The 13,758-nt window shown below is 40.6% G+C and overlaps 1 protein-coding gene across 1 annotated transcript in view; it reads right to left on the bottom strand.

Moving 5' to 3' along the window:
* Positions 1-2,744, bottom strand: part of LOC101823118 (ATP-binding cassette sub-family G member 3-like) — a 54,367-nt gene extending 51,623 nt beyond the window's left edge. Inside the window, 2 exon segments of the mRNA XM_021230822.2 lie at positions 600-659; positions 2,542-2,744. Coding sequence (XP_021086481.1) covers positions 600-659; positions 2,542-2,744 — 263 coding nt within the window.
* Between the last annotated feature and the right edge of the window lie 11,014 nt (positions 2,745-13,758).

The raw sequence follows: 13,758 nt of genomic DNA, 5'->3' as shown, positions 1-13,758 counted from the left end.
AAAGGGTTATATATGTTGTGTAGTTTACTTTCTCCTTTCAGTAACAGCTATCCCTGTTCAGTCACTCAGAATAAAAATTATTCCTCTCAAAAGTTTAACTGAAATCATACACACACACACACACACACACACACACACACACACACCCCTTTCTTTTCAGCATGTGCTCTCTAATACAGTCCAGAATTATAACTGCAAGACATGAACCACATGACCACCCCTCCATGCTATCTGATCTTGGGGACTAAAACAGGTAAAGTCTTGCTGAATTTTGAAAATCAGTCCTGGTGAAGTTTTTCTGTCTCCAGAAAACTTCTTCATCTTCCTAACTTTAATAATATTTTCCCCGCATTGAATACCAATGAGATCCAATACCATATGCCAATTGCTCTATCATTTCCCATCAGTAAAGAGACCCAGTAAGACTTTATGATGGTGGTAGAAAATCAGAATGCACCATCCTGCACATTATCCACAGCACATGGGACAGACTCAGACTCACACACATATACTCACAAATACTTAGGCAACTATAGAGGTGGTTTTACAGCAGGGAAACTGGATGCAAAGAGCTTGCACATGCTTTCTGTTATACTCACAAAGATCTGCTCCCGTCCTGAGGTCCCATGATAGCATTGAGGCCAGGCTTCATGATCCCACTGCAGACACAAAATCAAACTGACTAATTTTTCTATTTAAAAGAAATTATATTACCTCATTGTCTACACTGAAAATGTTGTGGAAGTTGGATGAAACTTTATACAGACAATAAACAAATACTCATAGAAAAATAAAATATTAATAGTGGTCTATTATTTATAAGAGATGACAGTTGCTAGTGGGAACTCATTAAAAATGGTTCAGATATCACAAAATCCCCTGTTTATTATTTAATTGACTTGTTTTTTGAAACATGGTGCATCTAAGTTTAGTGTCCTTGAAGCAACAAGCAGGCTGTCATGAAGACTCCATTACATCTACACATGCCCTGTATGTGTCAAGTACATAAAAACTTCTTGCTAATGTTTGTCATTATCTTCATATAGCCCTACTTGCTGTCTAGTAAACCTCATCACAGGAAGCCAACGAGTCATGGGATTATCAGTAGATGTGTTCTTACTATTAAAATAGAATCAAATAAAAATCCATTCATGCTAAGTAGAAATCCAAACAAAAGAAAGAAGTGCTCCAGAGTGAAGGAGGGCATTACCAAGTTTAATACTCAAAACAACAAAACAAAACCCTCTGAATCAAAATAGAAAAGTCAAATACAGACACATAAAATGATAATTTCCTTTCCTGACAAAGAGATTAGAATATGCTCGGTTTAGAGTTGGGAGTCATCCCTCAAGGAGAGGACGTAATCATTGATGAGTAGGTACAAGTTATTTCAGAAAAATGATTCAGAGTAGTTAATAATATCCAGCTTGAAAAAAGGCATTTTCTTAAAGAAAACTTAGCTCTTGGTAAGAAAATGATGGAGGTTGTAGGTGGAGGAGAAGAAGCGACCAGTGCCCAAGAACAGAGGGGATGGTTGGAGTCAGGAGGAAGAGTCTAAGCAGACTGAGCTGGATAAATTCTTGGTGTGTGCTCTGTCCTTAAATTTTGTTGAAAGCATGGCTTCTCTGTGTCTTGGGACAATGTGTGAATTATTGGTTTTTAGCTCTTTGTAGCTCTTAGTGAATTTTGAGCAAATACATGAGGACCGGGACTTTCTGCTGTTGGGACTTCCTCATTGTTTCCATCTCATCACTTGTAACTGCCCCAGACAGCCTGTTATAAACTCTCAGGAAAGGTTTGTAGGGGATGTATATATAGATATGCACAAAATAATTTTATATTTTCAAATTTGTAGTATTTAAATTTGTAATATTCCTTCATGTCACTTGATTTTTAACAGTATTCCTTTTATATTACTTTTCAGCCTTAATTTTATTGAATTACAACAATTATTCAGAATTGCTTTTTGTTTGTTTTGTTTTTGTAATATGCCTAAGTGTTTGTCAAGATCTGTGTCATTAATCCATTATGAATTTTTTAGTCTCCATCTCATTATGTGATCATGAGTCTATCTGCATATATGTGAAGATGAGGCTGGGGGAATGTTCAATGAGTAAAGCACTTGCTGTCCAAGGGTGAAGACCTAAGTTAAACATCCAGAATTCACTTAAAGTTGGGTGCAGTTGTGAGCACCTGTAACTCCATGTTCTAGGGAGAGATGGGAGACAGAGTCAAGAGAATCCCAGGACACTTGGAGGCTGCTAGCCTGTCATATACTTCAATGGACAATGAGACAGTCTGTCTGCAACACAGTGGTTGTATCTAGTGATACAAAGTTGTCTTTTCCGGCCTTGTGCCACAATGTGTCAATGCATCTACACACCTGCACATGTGAACATGCACACAGATACAATTATATACACACATATACACAGTAACACATCCATACACACAAATGCACACACATTATTAATAATAGAGAAAGTCTGCTTGTTAGAAAAAGTTGTTCAATATATTTGTTTCCTTAGTTCATGTACATACCTGATATTTGATAGTCTATCTATCACCCAACGTTTTTTAAGAAATGGAAAACCACTCTGCACTTTCTTTTGATAGCTGATGTTATGAAAACTTAACACAGCTTTTCCTGTCAATGTCTTCCTGTCACTGGTGTCCATTCCAGGAAGGTCATTGGGATTTCTTTCTATCATTTTGATTGTAACAGGGTCATCTTTGGAAGACATTTCGAAATGTTCTTCTTTCCTGTAGAAGGTACAGCAATAGTGAATTGATGGACGCACAGACTACATTATGACACAGCACAACACACTTACAGATTGTATTAAACTTTGTGGACACAGGCAGATTCCTTCCAGATGAACACTACATATTACTTTGATTATCTATGGACCCAATGAGAAGCAGACTTAACTGATTATATACACTCCCATTACATATCCAATTCCTAAGAAACAAATGAGCCCAATTGAATAGAGTATAAATGTTGCTATTCATAATTCATTCATAAAGGATGAAGGGAACAGATGAGGGTCAGATTTCTCTTACCTCAAAGGCATATTATGATATTATGTAAGCTCAGAGTTAGAATACATGACTACAATTACCACATCTCTTATGCATATATGCATGAGCATGAGGGGTGTGTGTGTGTGTGTGTGTGTGTATGTGAGTATGCACATGCACACTAGTGCATATGTATGGATTTTGGAAGGCAAAATCACATAGCATATGCACATGCAGAGAGAACTATTCTGGAACAGGCTGGCCAAAATACACAGTTGTTTCAAGGCTTGGTATCAGTTCAAGATATAGAGATGGCTAAAGGGGCAGATTGCTTCAAAGCACAGACTGACTTCAGGCATAAGGGGAGTGAACAATTGTGAGTTCAAGTGAGCCACATCAATTTGGGCTGAACATGACAAGCAGAAGACCTGGGGACAGAGTTGAGAGTTTGCTGGCTTGGAATCTAGTGATACATACATCAGGTGACCTGATGATGGCTCAGAGTATGATCCAAGAAGGCACTGCAGCAGTCATTGTTCTGTGGTTTGGACATAAAAGCTTGTTATCTTGGAGAAGGTCTTCAAACAAGCACGGGTCTAGGTGTTCCTGACTGGATATGTTATATTTAGAAATAATTTATTTGTATTAATATGTCATTTATTAAAATATGTTTATTCTCTATGCTAGACACTTGGACATATAAGGTAAAGAGTCATTTTGTCTCAGCATTTGCTTTTCAAATGAAGCAAACCACTGTTATGTGAAATGGAGTCACTTAGGGCAAGGCACACTCTGAAAACTACTGTCCTATATAATACATGGAACATAGGCACAATCTGACCTCTACATGCTTCATGTCTCACAGTGCTAGAACCAGGAGCTCTACTCTCTGAGTTTGAGCTATGGTGGGGATCAAAATCATCAAGCATGTGTCATGGTGCCCTGGATGCACTGGTTGGTAGGCAGCCTGAGGGACAGTAGTGGAGGTGGGAGTGACTGACAGACACACGCCTAGCTCAGGCTGTGGAGACGTGAGGACAGACAGCCCTGCCTCCTGAAACCAGGGATGACATGGTTCCTGTGGATGGATGACTGCTGAATCTGAGAGCTCTGAGCAGGTGCTGGCAGATTCTTTGGCTTCTGAAGCTGCCTCATGTAGTTGATGGTCACTGTCTTAGTTAGGGTTTCTATTACTGTGAAGAGACACCATGACCATATAACTTTTATTAAAGAAAACATTAAATTGGGTGGCTCACTTTGTGTTCAGAACTTTAGTCCATTATCATCATGGTGGGACATGGTGGCATGCATGCACACATTTTGCTGGTGAAGTCGCTGAGAGTGCTACATCTTTTTGTCATATTGGAAGAGTATTTATTATGACAAAAATCAAACTGTTGACTGAAAACAAATGGATGTTATGCTATATTGTACCATGGTTGCAAATGAGTCAAAAACCTTTCTAAAAGATTAACATTCCAGAGCAAGCTGCATCTTTTTACTTGAGTAAGTTGGCATGCACACAATTCATTAGAACATAATTGCAGAAATAAAAAATCGTGAACATGACCTAACAAATAAAACAAGTATTTCATGATAGGAAAAAGTTTTAAAATTCAAGCCATGTCTTTCTAACAACCTCACAATCAAACAAGCTTGGAACCACTTGTGAAGAGTGATGGTGTGAAATGCATATGACATTTTATTTTACATTTTTTGGTTATCACTTAAATAATAAAGCAATAGAACACACTTCAGTTGCTTCCTGAGGGTTCAGAGCAGATAGTGGTCATGAGCGACATTGTTTCCTACTGTGTAAACACCACAGGGTTCACCTTATGGAGGCAACAGGAAGTAGTCTGTCTCACTCATGTATGAGGTCACAAAGCCCACCTCTACAGTGATGCACTTCCTCCAACAAGACCGCACCTATTCCAACGAGGCCATACCTCTTACTAGTGCCAATTCCTTTGAGGGCCATTTTTTCAAACCACCACAGTCACTGCCAAGGCTTATGTGCCACTCCTACACCCACAGGGCCTTTGTACAGGTTATCATTGATGAAGTTCTTGTGTCATTGCTAGATAGTCTGGACAGTTGTTGCCTCTCTCCTTTGGAAGCTTCATTATGCATTCTAGTTCCATGAAAGATAGTCCTTAGGGTGGGGCAGGGTGGGCAGGGCAAGAATCCAAGTCAGTTAGAGCTCAGGAGACTCCAGGTCCTGTGTCTGAAGATCATAATGTATTCAGCAATGTGGAATTAGCACCCACTTCTGGAGGATAACTAAGGACAATAACAAGAGACTGTATGTTCTAGAAGTGTCATACAGACCTCACCAACAACTCAAAAGAGGGCTTCTCATGTATGGTCTTTGATTTTGTTTTTGTTAGGTGGCCTTTGAGAGCTCCATATGCCTAGATGAAAAAGCTTCATTAAAATAATATATGCATACACTGAATTGTGGACATTATAGCTTTTATTGTTTCAGGTAAACAGTTAATAGTGAGATTCCTTGAGGCTGTTTCATCCATCCATATTGTTACTTTGCTTGCACCTCTCCTTCTCCTGTGTTTACTTCCCTCCCCCTTTCCTAAGGAGAACACCTTTTCTCCTATCAGATAAGTTGTATCCTAAAAATATGAATCAACCAATTTGTGTGTCCTCCTTCCACAAGGGAAATGATAACATTCTCTGTCCTCCCAGGTTTAGTATAATACACCACTCCCATTCAAACAATGTCCAGGCACTCACAAGTCCACAAACTTCAGAGTTAACTATGCTGTAGATCAAATGGACTCCTTAATATTCTATACAATCTATGAGTTCACATTCTCCTCAACAGCTCATCTATTTTTGCCAGGAAAGATCACATCTTATATGATGTAAGTTTTAACAAATAAAAAGGTAATTTCTTGTATCCTATCAAATTGTAATTTCAATAGATGGAGTCTTTGAAAAACTAAATTCATTCTTGATTACAACCCTGAACAAACCAGGAAGAGAAAGCACACACCTGAACAAAATCAAGGCTATTGTTATAATCCTACCAACAGCATTATACACAATAGGGAATAATTCAAGTTAGTTCCTCTAAATATAGGATACAGCCAAGGGTGACCATCCCTCAACTATTATTTAATACAGGGCTTGAATCCTCAGAGAAATAGAACTAGAGAGAGTGTGGGAGCCCACAGGTGACTCAATTTCCATCTGGAGTCTTTTCTGACATTAGAGTTCAAGCTTGCTTGTTTCAGTCTGCTTGAGAGTCATGAGAAAATTCTGATGAAGCCTAGGGAAAAGAACACATTATCTAACAAGCTTTTGATGCCAGCCAAAAGGCACATAGAGATAGGGAATGCAGCTGCTTTCTAGTAGCAGGACTCATGTGATAGACAGTGAACCTGGCTGCTCCATGATTCAAGGGCAGTGCAGGGAGCTGGTTAACTGACTATGCTGCTCTTTCTTCTTTGTGCCTCTAGTCTGTAAATAAACAGGGTCTAAATTAAACTTGGGGTGTCCGGTGTGCTTAAAGGCACGGACTGGGCAGTCCTCCTGAATCTATCCTGTGTTTCTGTCTATGTTTCTTTATCTGGCAATTCTCAATCCTCATGCCCCTGCTCAGGTAACCCAGCTGACTCCTTGGAGCAGGTTCTGACGAGAGAAAGAGATAGATAGATAGATAGATAGATAGATAGATAGATAGATAGATAGAGAGCCTGTAAGTGAATGAAATGCTTTTATATTTAAAATCCTACCAGGCTCTTCCCTAACATATAGAAGTCTCTGGATTTGATCCTTTGAACCACATATCAAGAAAAAGGCCCTGAAAACGATCCAGGGCCCAGCAAGGTGTCTCTGCAGGGTAACAAGCTGGCTCCACAACACTGAAGATTTGAGTTAAATTCAAGAACTCCACAAAAAGGTGAATACAGCACATGCTTTTGAAATCCCAACACAGGAGAATTACCCAGAAGCTGAAGGGCCAGTTCATCGGGAGTGCCCAGAATGGCAAAAAGTACAGGAGAGAACTGTCTCGACAAGTTGGAAGAACAGAATTAACTTCCAAATGTTATCCTGTGATCTACACACAATGTAACACTCACACACACACACATTAACACACATGCACATACATACACACACATACACACCCAAGGACACACACATGAACACACACATGCATATACATGCACACACTCACAACCTTGCACGCACACATGCACCCACACACAGAGACAGAGACAGAGAGGGACACGTTGAAAAGACAGAGAGCTGCCGTAGGAAAGCATCTCTGGGTTAAATAAGCCAGAGTCATTTATGGAAACACACTTGCATAACTCACTATGTACCCATAGTACACTGTAAATCAGTGAGGTGTGTCATGCTAATTATACTATAATAAAGTCATTCCTGAGGAGAAAAAGTGTGAAGCCAAAGTCACTTAGACTATTGATTTTTCTTTCCCACCCTGAAGTGATCTGGGCAATAATCTTGTGGAGAAGAAATTTAAATTTTCTGTGTACCAGCATACCGTGTGTGTGTGTGTGTGTGTGTGTGTGTTGTGTGTGTGTGTGTGTGTGTGTGTGCAAGGCAGGCTTTCAATTTCTTTAATTTTTATAATCCCTCTTAATACTAATTAATTTTCTTAAGCAGCTGATTCTAGATTTCCTGCTTCATGTGGTTTTCAACTAAAACCAAACTTAAATAAATAATAGTCAATAGAATGTCTGGTGTCAGGAACGTTGCCCCAACCTGATCATACAGTGTTCAAATGCACTGAGATGTCATGTGGTACTCCCAAAATATACTCAATGTGCCTGTGAGGTAAGTATTTAACAAATACTTAAGGAGCACAGAATTCACATAACCCATACAAAATCTTGGTTTATCTTTAAGTAAGACCTGTTCATCAAGAGTGTCTGTAACACTCAGAGAAGGAAATAAAAACTCCTGTCAACTTAGCAGAGGCGCTGCTGCTGGCATTATGGGATGGTTGTAGGCATAGCCTTTGAGTCTCCTCTCCATCCCATATTAACACAAAGCAAAGCCAGGAGAAGCTTCTCTGAAAAGACACTATGTTTCCCCTTCTTGTTCCTGAGCTGTGTGACTGATCAGCCCCTTCTCTCTATAGGGGGACTGGAGAGAAGGCTCAGCAGTTGGGAGCACACACCACTTCTGCAGAGGACCTGACTTCCATTCCCAGTACCTACACAGGGGACTTCCAACTGTCTGCAGTTCTAGTTCCAGGGGATCCCGGGCCCTCTCTGTCCTCCAAGGCACCAGGTATGTATGCAGTGCACTTACACACACTCAAGCAAAACACTCATATATATCAAATAAAAATGAATAAGTCACTGAAAATGTAACTCAACTGAGCATTGAGGATCAATAAATGCATCTTGAGCATTCTGGTGTTCTTTCTCACAACAATTCCTGTTTGTATTTTATTTTCCACTTATCATATTTATCCTCTTTCCAAATGCTTCACAGATACTTAGCCACAGTTAACTGTAGGAAAAGTTTCTGCCTGCCTGTGCATTTTAGTATACCTTGATTGAAGAGACTTCACTGTTGGAGAGGCATATGCCAATTCCATAAGAAAGACTCTTGTGCAAATGCCCAGGCCTGGACACATGGTGCCTCATAAGTATGTGTTGCTATTAAAGTTTTCCTATTTATAAAACTAGACAAGCCATTACATTTATAGTATTGTACTGGAAAAAAAGAAAGCTAGCATTATAGACACACAATCCACTGAATGGGTTACAATGTAGTAGTAGTTATGTCCTTTTATTTCTCTGTCTGTTCAATCTGTCCACTATCGGACTAAGAGTTGTAAAAAATGGGTGAATAACTGTAAAACAAACTAGAGACTATTGGACACATTTTCAACCATGAGATTAAAAAAAAGAATGAATTTTTCATTTCCCTTAAAATACCGGTGGTAACAAATTTCCAGTGCACTTGTGGTAGCTTAGCTGCTTGGTAAAACTTTTAGCCACCCAACATTAACTTTATTTACATTCACACATTTGGAGATCAGCAGTTGTATATCTTCAACCCACCCCAAACACCAAACCCTCCCTCTACAGACAAATGACATGACCAGCAGTTTACATTTCACGCTTGCAAATGAAACTGAAAGGATTTCCCACTCACCAGACTCAGATGCAGGGGTCCAGTCAGCTTGTGCACAGGATGGGAGGAGAGTTGCAGCTCTGGCCTGGGGCTCAGACTTCTGCCTCACGGTTTCCAGGAGCCTCTGCTCTCAGGCCACCTTTTCTTCCTGCCTTCATGGGGGTGGGGACCTGGCTGGCTCCCAAACAGAAGAGGAAGTAGAGCACCAGGACTGGCTGCTGTGGGGAAGAGGGTGTGGAGGAGGGTTCTGTTGAATGGGGGAGGGATGTAGAGTTAGTATGGAAATAACAAAACAATGATATGTGCCAATGGGACAGAGTAAGAGTCTCAGAAATAAATCCATGATGTGTGTCAAGAGTGTCAAGAACATACATCGAAGAAAGACAGTGTCTTTATAAATAGTGGTGGTGAAACAGGGCATCCACATGCAAAGAAGCAGAATTAGATCCTATGCACACTGTACACAAAAGACAGCAAACAGACACAGAGTTAAGTGCTGAGATGTGAAACTGGACACAGCAATCCACTAGTGTGCATGTGCAAAGGCATCAGACCAGCACAGGACAGGAAGAGCTGCATCTTCAACAGCCAAGGAGGACTCAGCATGGAGTGATGAATGGAAAAGAAAACATGCCATACATTTGCAAGGGACATTGATACAGACATACAAAGAAAGAAATCCTGTGATATAAACATGTAGATGCTCACAGCAAGCAGCTAGGTTAGTGGAATACCTGGGCACAGAAAGAAAATTCCACAAGGTCCCAGGAACATAGAAATCTTAAAAAGTTGACTAGAAACAGCACAATGTTGGATACTCCATGTCTGGAGAGGGGATACTTCAGAAGATATTGATCCAAATCCATAAAATTCCAGCTGCATAAGAAAGGAAATGTACAGAATGCATAAAACCATGAGAAGAAAAAACAGTTTCTAAATATTTATCTTGACAATGGCATTTCTAACTATGACACAAAAAGTACAAGAAACAAAATAAAAAAACACAACTAAGGCAGAATCCAACTAAAAAGCTTCCTGCCAGGAGAAGAAATAACCAAGAAAAATAGAAACCAGAATGGAAGAGTGAAGTTTGCAAACCACAGATTTTCTAGGAGATATTCAAAATACATAAAAATGTCATGTAACTCAACAGCAATACAACTCAAATACCCAATTAAATATAAGGAAGAACTTGAATATGTATCGCTAAAAGTAAAGCTCTCAATGGCTGTTAAGTTTATGCACAGAGAGTGAACATCATTATCTTCGGGGAACTGAAGTCAAAATTGAAATGATGAATCATCAGAGGTCTTCAGTTGACTATCAATAAAGACAAAAGACAACAAGTTTTGAAGATGGTATTGAAAAAGTGAACCCTGTTTGCTATTGGATAGAACACAAATTGGTATGAATAGTCCGGAGTATATTAGAGCATTTCCTAATATAATAAAAATACAAGTTCTGTATGATCTAGAGATTCTACTTCTATGCATAAGTAATGGTTAGTCTTCATTGTTGATTTGATAGAATATTAAATCACCATGGAAACAAATCCCTGGGAATTTCTATGAGGGGTTATCTAGATTAGGTCATGTGAGAGACCTGTCCTAAAGATGAGTGATACTGCTCCATCTGCTGTGTCTCAAGCTCATGGAAAAGGAGGAAGAGAACTGAACAGGGGTCTTTGTTCCTCTACTTCAAGATTGTAGATGAAACTTCGGCAACTGCCTCATGGTCTGGCTGTTTGCTTCATAGGGCTGTGTCCTCCTGAACTGTCAGTCAAAACAAACCCTTTCTCCTGTGAGTCTGGTTTTAGTTTTTTGTTTGTTTGTTTTCAGCTATTTATTTACATAAACAGAAAGTAAATATGTGGATATATATTACTTCTGATTTAGTAAAGCTTGCTTGAGAGTTCATTTTGCAAAATCAGCCACAAACGATAGAGACCAGGCAGTGGTGATACGCACCTTTAATCCTGGACTTTGAGAGGTATAAAAAGAAGAAGCAAAGTCAGGCTTAGAGAATTTGTCTCTAGTCATGTTGAGGAAAGGCAGCATTCTGGGACTGGAGTCCAGGATAGGTGGAGACAGCATCACCATATCAGTCTGTGGTAGAGTTAAAAGCTACTGGCTGATTGCTTGCTTCTCTGATCTTCAGCCTGAAGCTTTATCCCCAGTATCAGTCTCTGGGTGTTAATTATTGGTGCTACATAAATAAGATAATGTAAATCCAAGGGTGTGGGAACTATCTCCAAGGGCCAGGCTCATCTGTGTGTTGATATTCTGACTTCTCCCTCTCCTCTGGTCCTGGGCAACCTGGCCCCATTACTGCTCCTGACTCCTCTCCTTCTCCAGCCCAGTGGTTTCTCCTCAGCACCTGCCTGTTACTCCATGCCAGCCATCTCCTGGACCTGTGCCTTCTCCTTAGGGAATCTTTTCTGATTGCAGGGCCTCTGGAATCTTTGGGGTCTCTCCCTGCTCCAGGATGGCTCTTTTCTTGGAGATGTTACCCGCTCCCATCTGCCATCAAAAGGTGATTGTTCCTTGCCATGCTCCCCTTGTTGATATGCTGACATTAGGCTGACCCTTCAAAGGCTGTCAAAGCTTGCATGCATTCATGGCACATGGTGCATGCATTAAGTGGCTATGTAAGGACTACTTGGCATGCAGAAACCATGCTAAGCTGGGGTCATGCAGACCTGGGCCAAAGGTAGCTCCATGACTTCAGTTTCAAAGGACCCAACTGTTGAGGCTCCTTCTTTTTCTTAAATTTAAATAAAAAACAATCTTACTTTATATACCAATTGCAGTGCCCTCTCCCTCCTGACTCCCCATCCCTGCTACCAAACCCCCATCCCACTGATTCAGTAGCAAACCAAGGGCATCCGGATGTGGTGTGTGACACCTCCCACCAAGTCAGAGCACGCCCTGGTCTTCTTGGACACCCAGGGCCTGGGGGAGGTGAAAAAGGTCAGATAGGCTAAGGCTGACCCTTCTGAACTGTTGTGATCCAACTGATTGGTCTGTGTATAAATAGATCTAAGTTCCGCAGACTGAACTACACAGCTGAGATAAAAACTGATCCATTTAGGTTTCACTATTTGATAAAATTAGTTTTTTTTGTTTTTGGGTTTGTTTTGTTTTGAGACGGGGTTTCTCTGTGTATCCCTGGGTGTCCTAGAACTTGTTCTGTAGACCAGACTGGTCTCAAACTCATAGAGCTCTGCCTGCCTCTGTCTCCTGAGTGCTGGGAATAAAGACATGCACCATTACTGTGTGGTGGTCGGATGTATTATATTAGGGAAGACATGCTTTTATATCTTGCCATTCAGGCGAATGACTCCAAATCCAATAAAAGTTTATTTAGCAGTTAAATTCCTGGGTTCTAGGGAGAGCAGTTGGATATTAGTGAACAAAACAAAGGATTTTCCTTATGATAACCCTTCTAGTTTCGTTGAGAATCCCACCTGTGTGTACTCTGGTATAGTCCAGTACATGAAGAGAAGCAGTATGGAAAGAGAAAGAGCTGTCATGGGGCAGCCTCTGACCTCTGACCTCTGAACTCCAGAAGGAGAGCTGGGCTGGAACTTTTGAGCTAGCCTATGTTGGGTCTGGGGTGCTAGTTCTGCATCTCTCATGCCTACCCAACCCTGGAAGTCTGCCCTGGAGGCCTTTGTCATTAAAAGTGCTGGTATGTGAGAACTCTTGCCCATCAGTACTCCCATAACTGGAGGAACAAGTCTTCCATTTTGAAAGGTGACCCAGACAGCAGAGTGCTACTTCTACCAGGAGCAATTAGGTGGAAGGAAGCTTCCATGAGGAGGTGAATGGACGACATTATCTAATTGCAGTTGGCTGGAAGGATGCTTTGATGATAAGTTAGATGACATTATCTAGGGGCAGTTAGATGGATGAATGTTTTGATGAGAAGGTGGATGACATCAGTTCATCTCATTGGATGAAGAATGACTTCTTTCTTGTCTTCTGAGACGCCTACAATACATTTTGGGCATGGGGTTAAGTAGTTAGGTTTACATTTCTGAGAAACTTTTTATATTGTGCAGTATGGGTGTCTGCTGTGGTATATGCATGTGAGTACAGGCATCTTTGGTGTTCAGAGACTTTAGATTCCCTGGAGCTGGAGTTACAGAAAGTCAGAAGCAGGCTGATATGGATGCTGGGAACACACTTCAATCCTCTGGAGAACAGCAAGTGTCCAACTGCTTGGGTTTACATTTTTTTTATGGTGAAACTTATCAGCTGTCCATGGGGCATTCTAGAAATTCTTGAAACAGCTAAGTCTGTAGATAGTGAAGGTACATGTTTGCCCCACAGTAACTACTTAGATGAATTTGGTTTCTTAAGCAGATGAACTAAGTGGTTTAAAAAAATACTACTGTTGCGTATGAGATGTTATGTGGTCCATTGAGTGGCTGTGTTTGTGTGCCTGTAGGTACATGCCACACCTCTTTCCACCTTCATCTGTGTTGCAGAGATTAAAATAAACTGGCTGTAGCAGTGAGAGACTCTCCACCCTGTGTCATCTTGCCTGCTGATTCATCCTTTATTCCTTCCCTGGGTTTTAGACATCTGAGAG

The sequence above is a fragment of the Mesocricetus auratus genome, unplaced genomic scaffold, assembly GCF_017639785.1.
Source record: "Mesocricetus auratus isolate SY011 unplaced genomic scaffold, BCM_Maur_2.0 Super-Scaffold_100006, whole genome shotgun sequence".
In the NCBI taxonomy this organism is placed as follows: Eukaryota; Metazoa; Chordata; class Mammalia; order Rodentia; family Cricetidae; genus Mesocricetus; species Mesocricetus auratus.
This window is presented reverse-complemented; position numbering and strand designations above follow the sequence as displayed.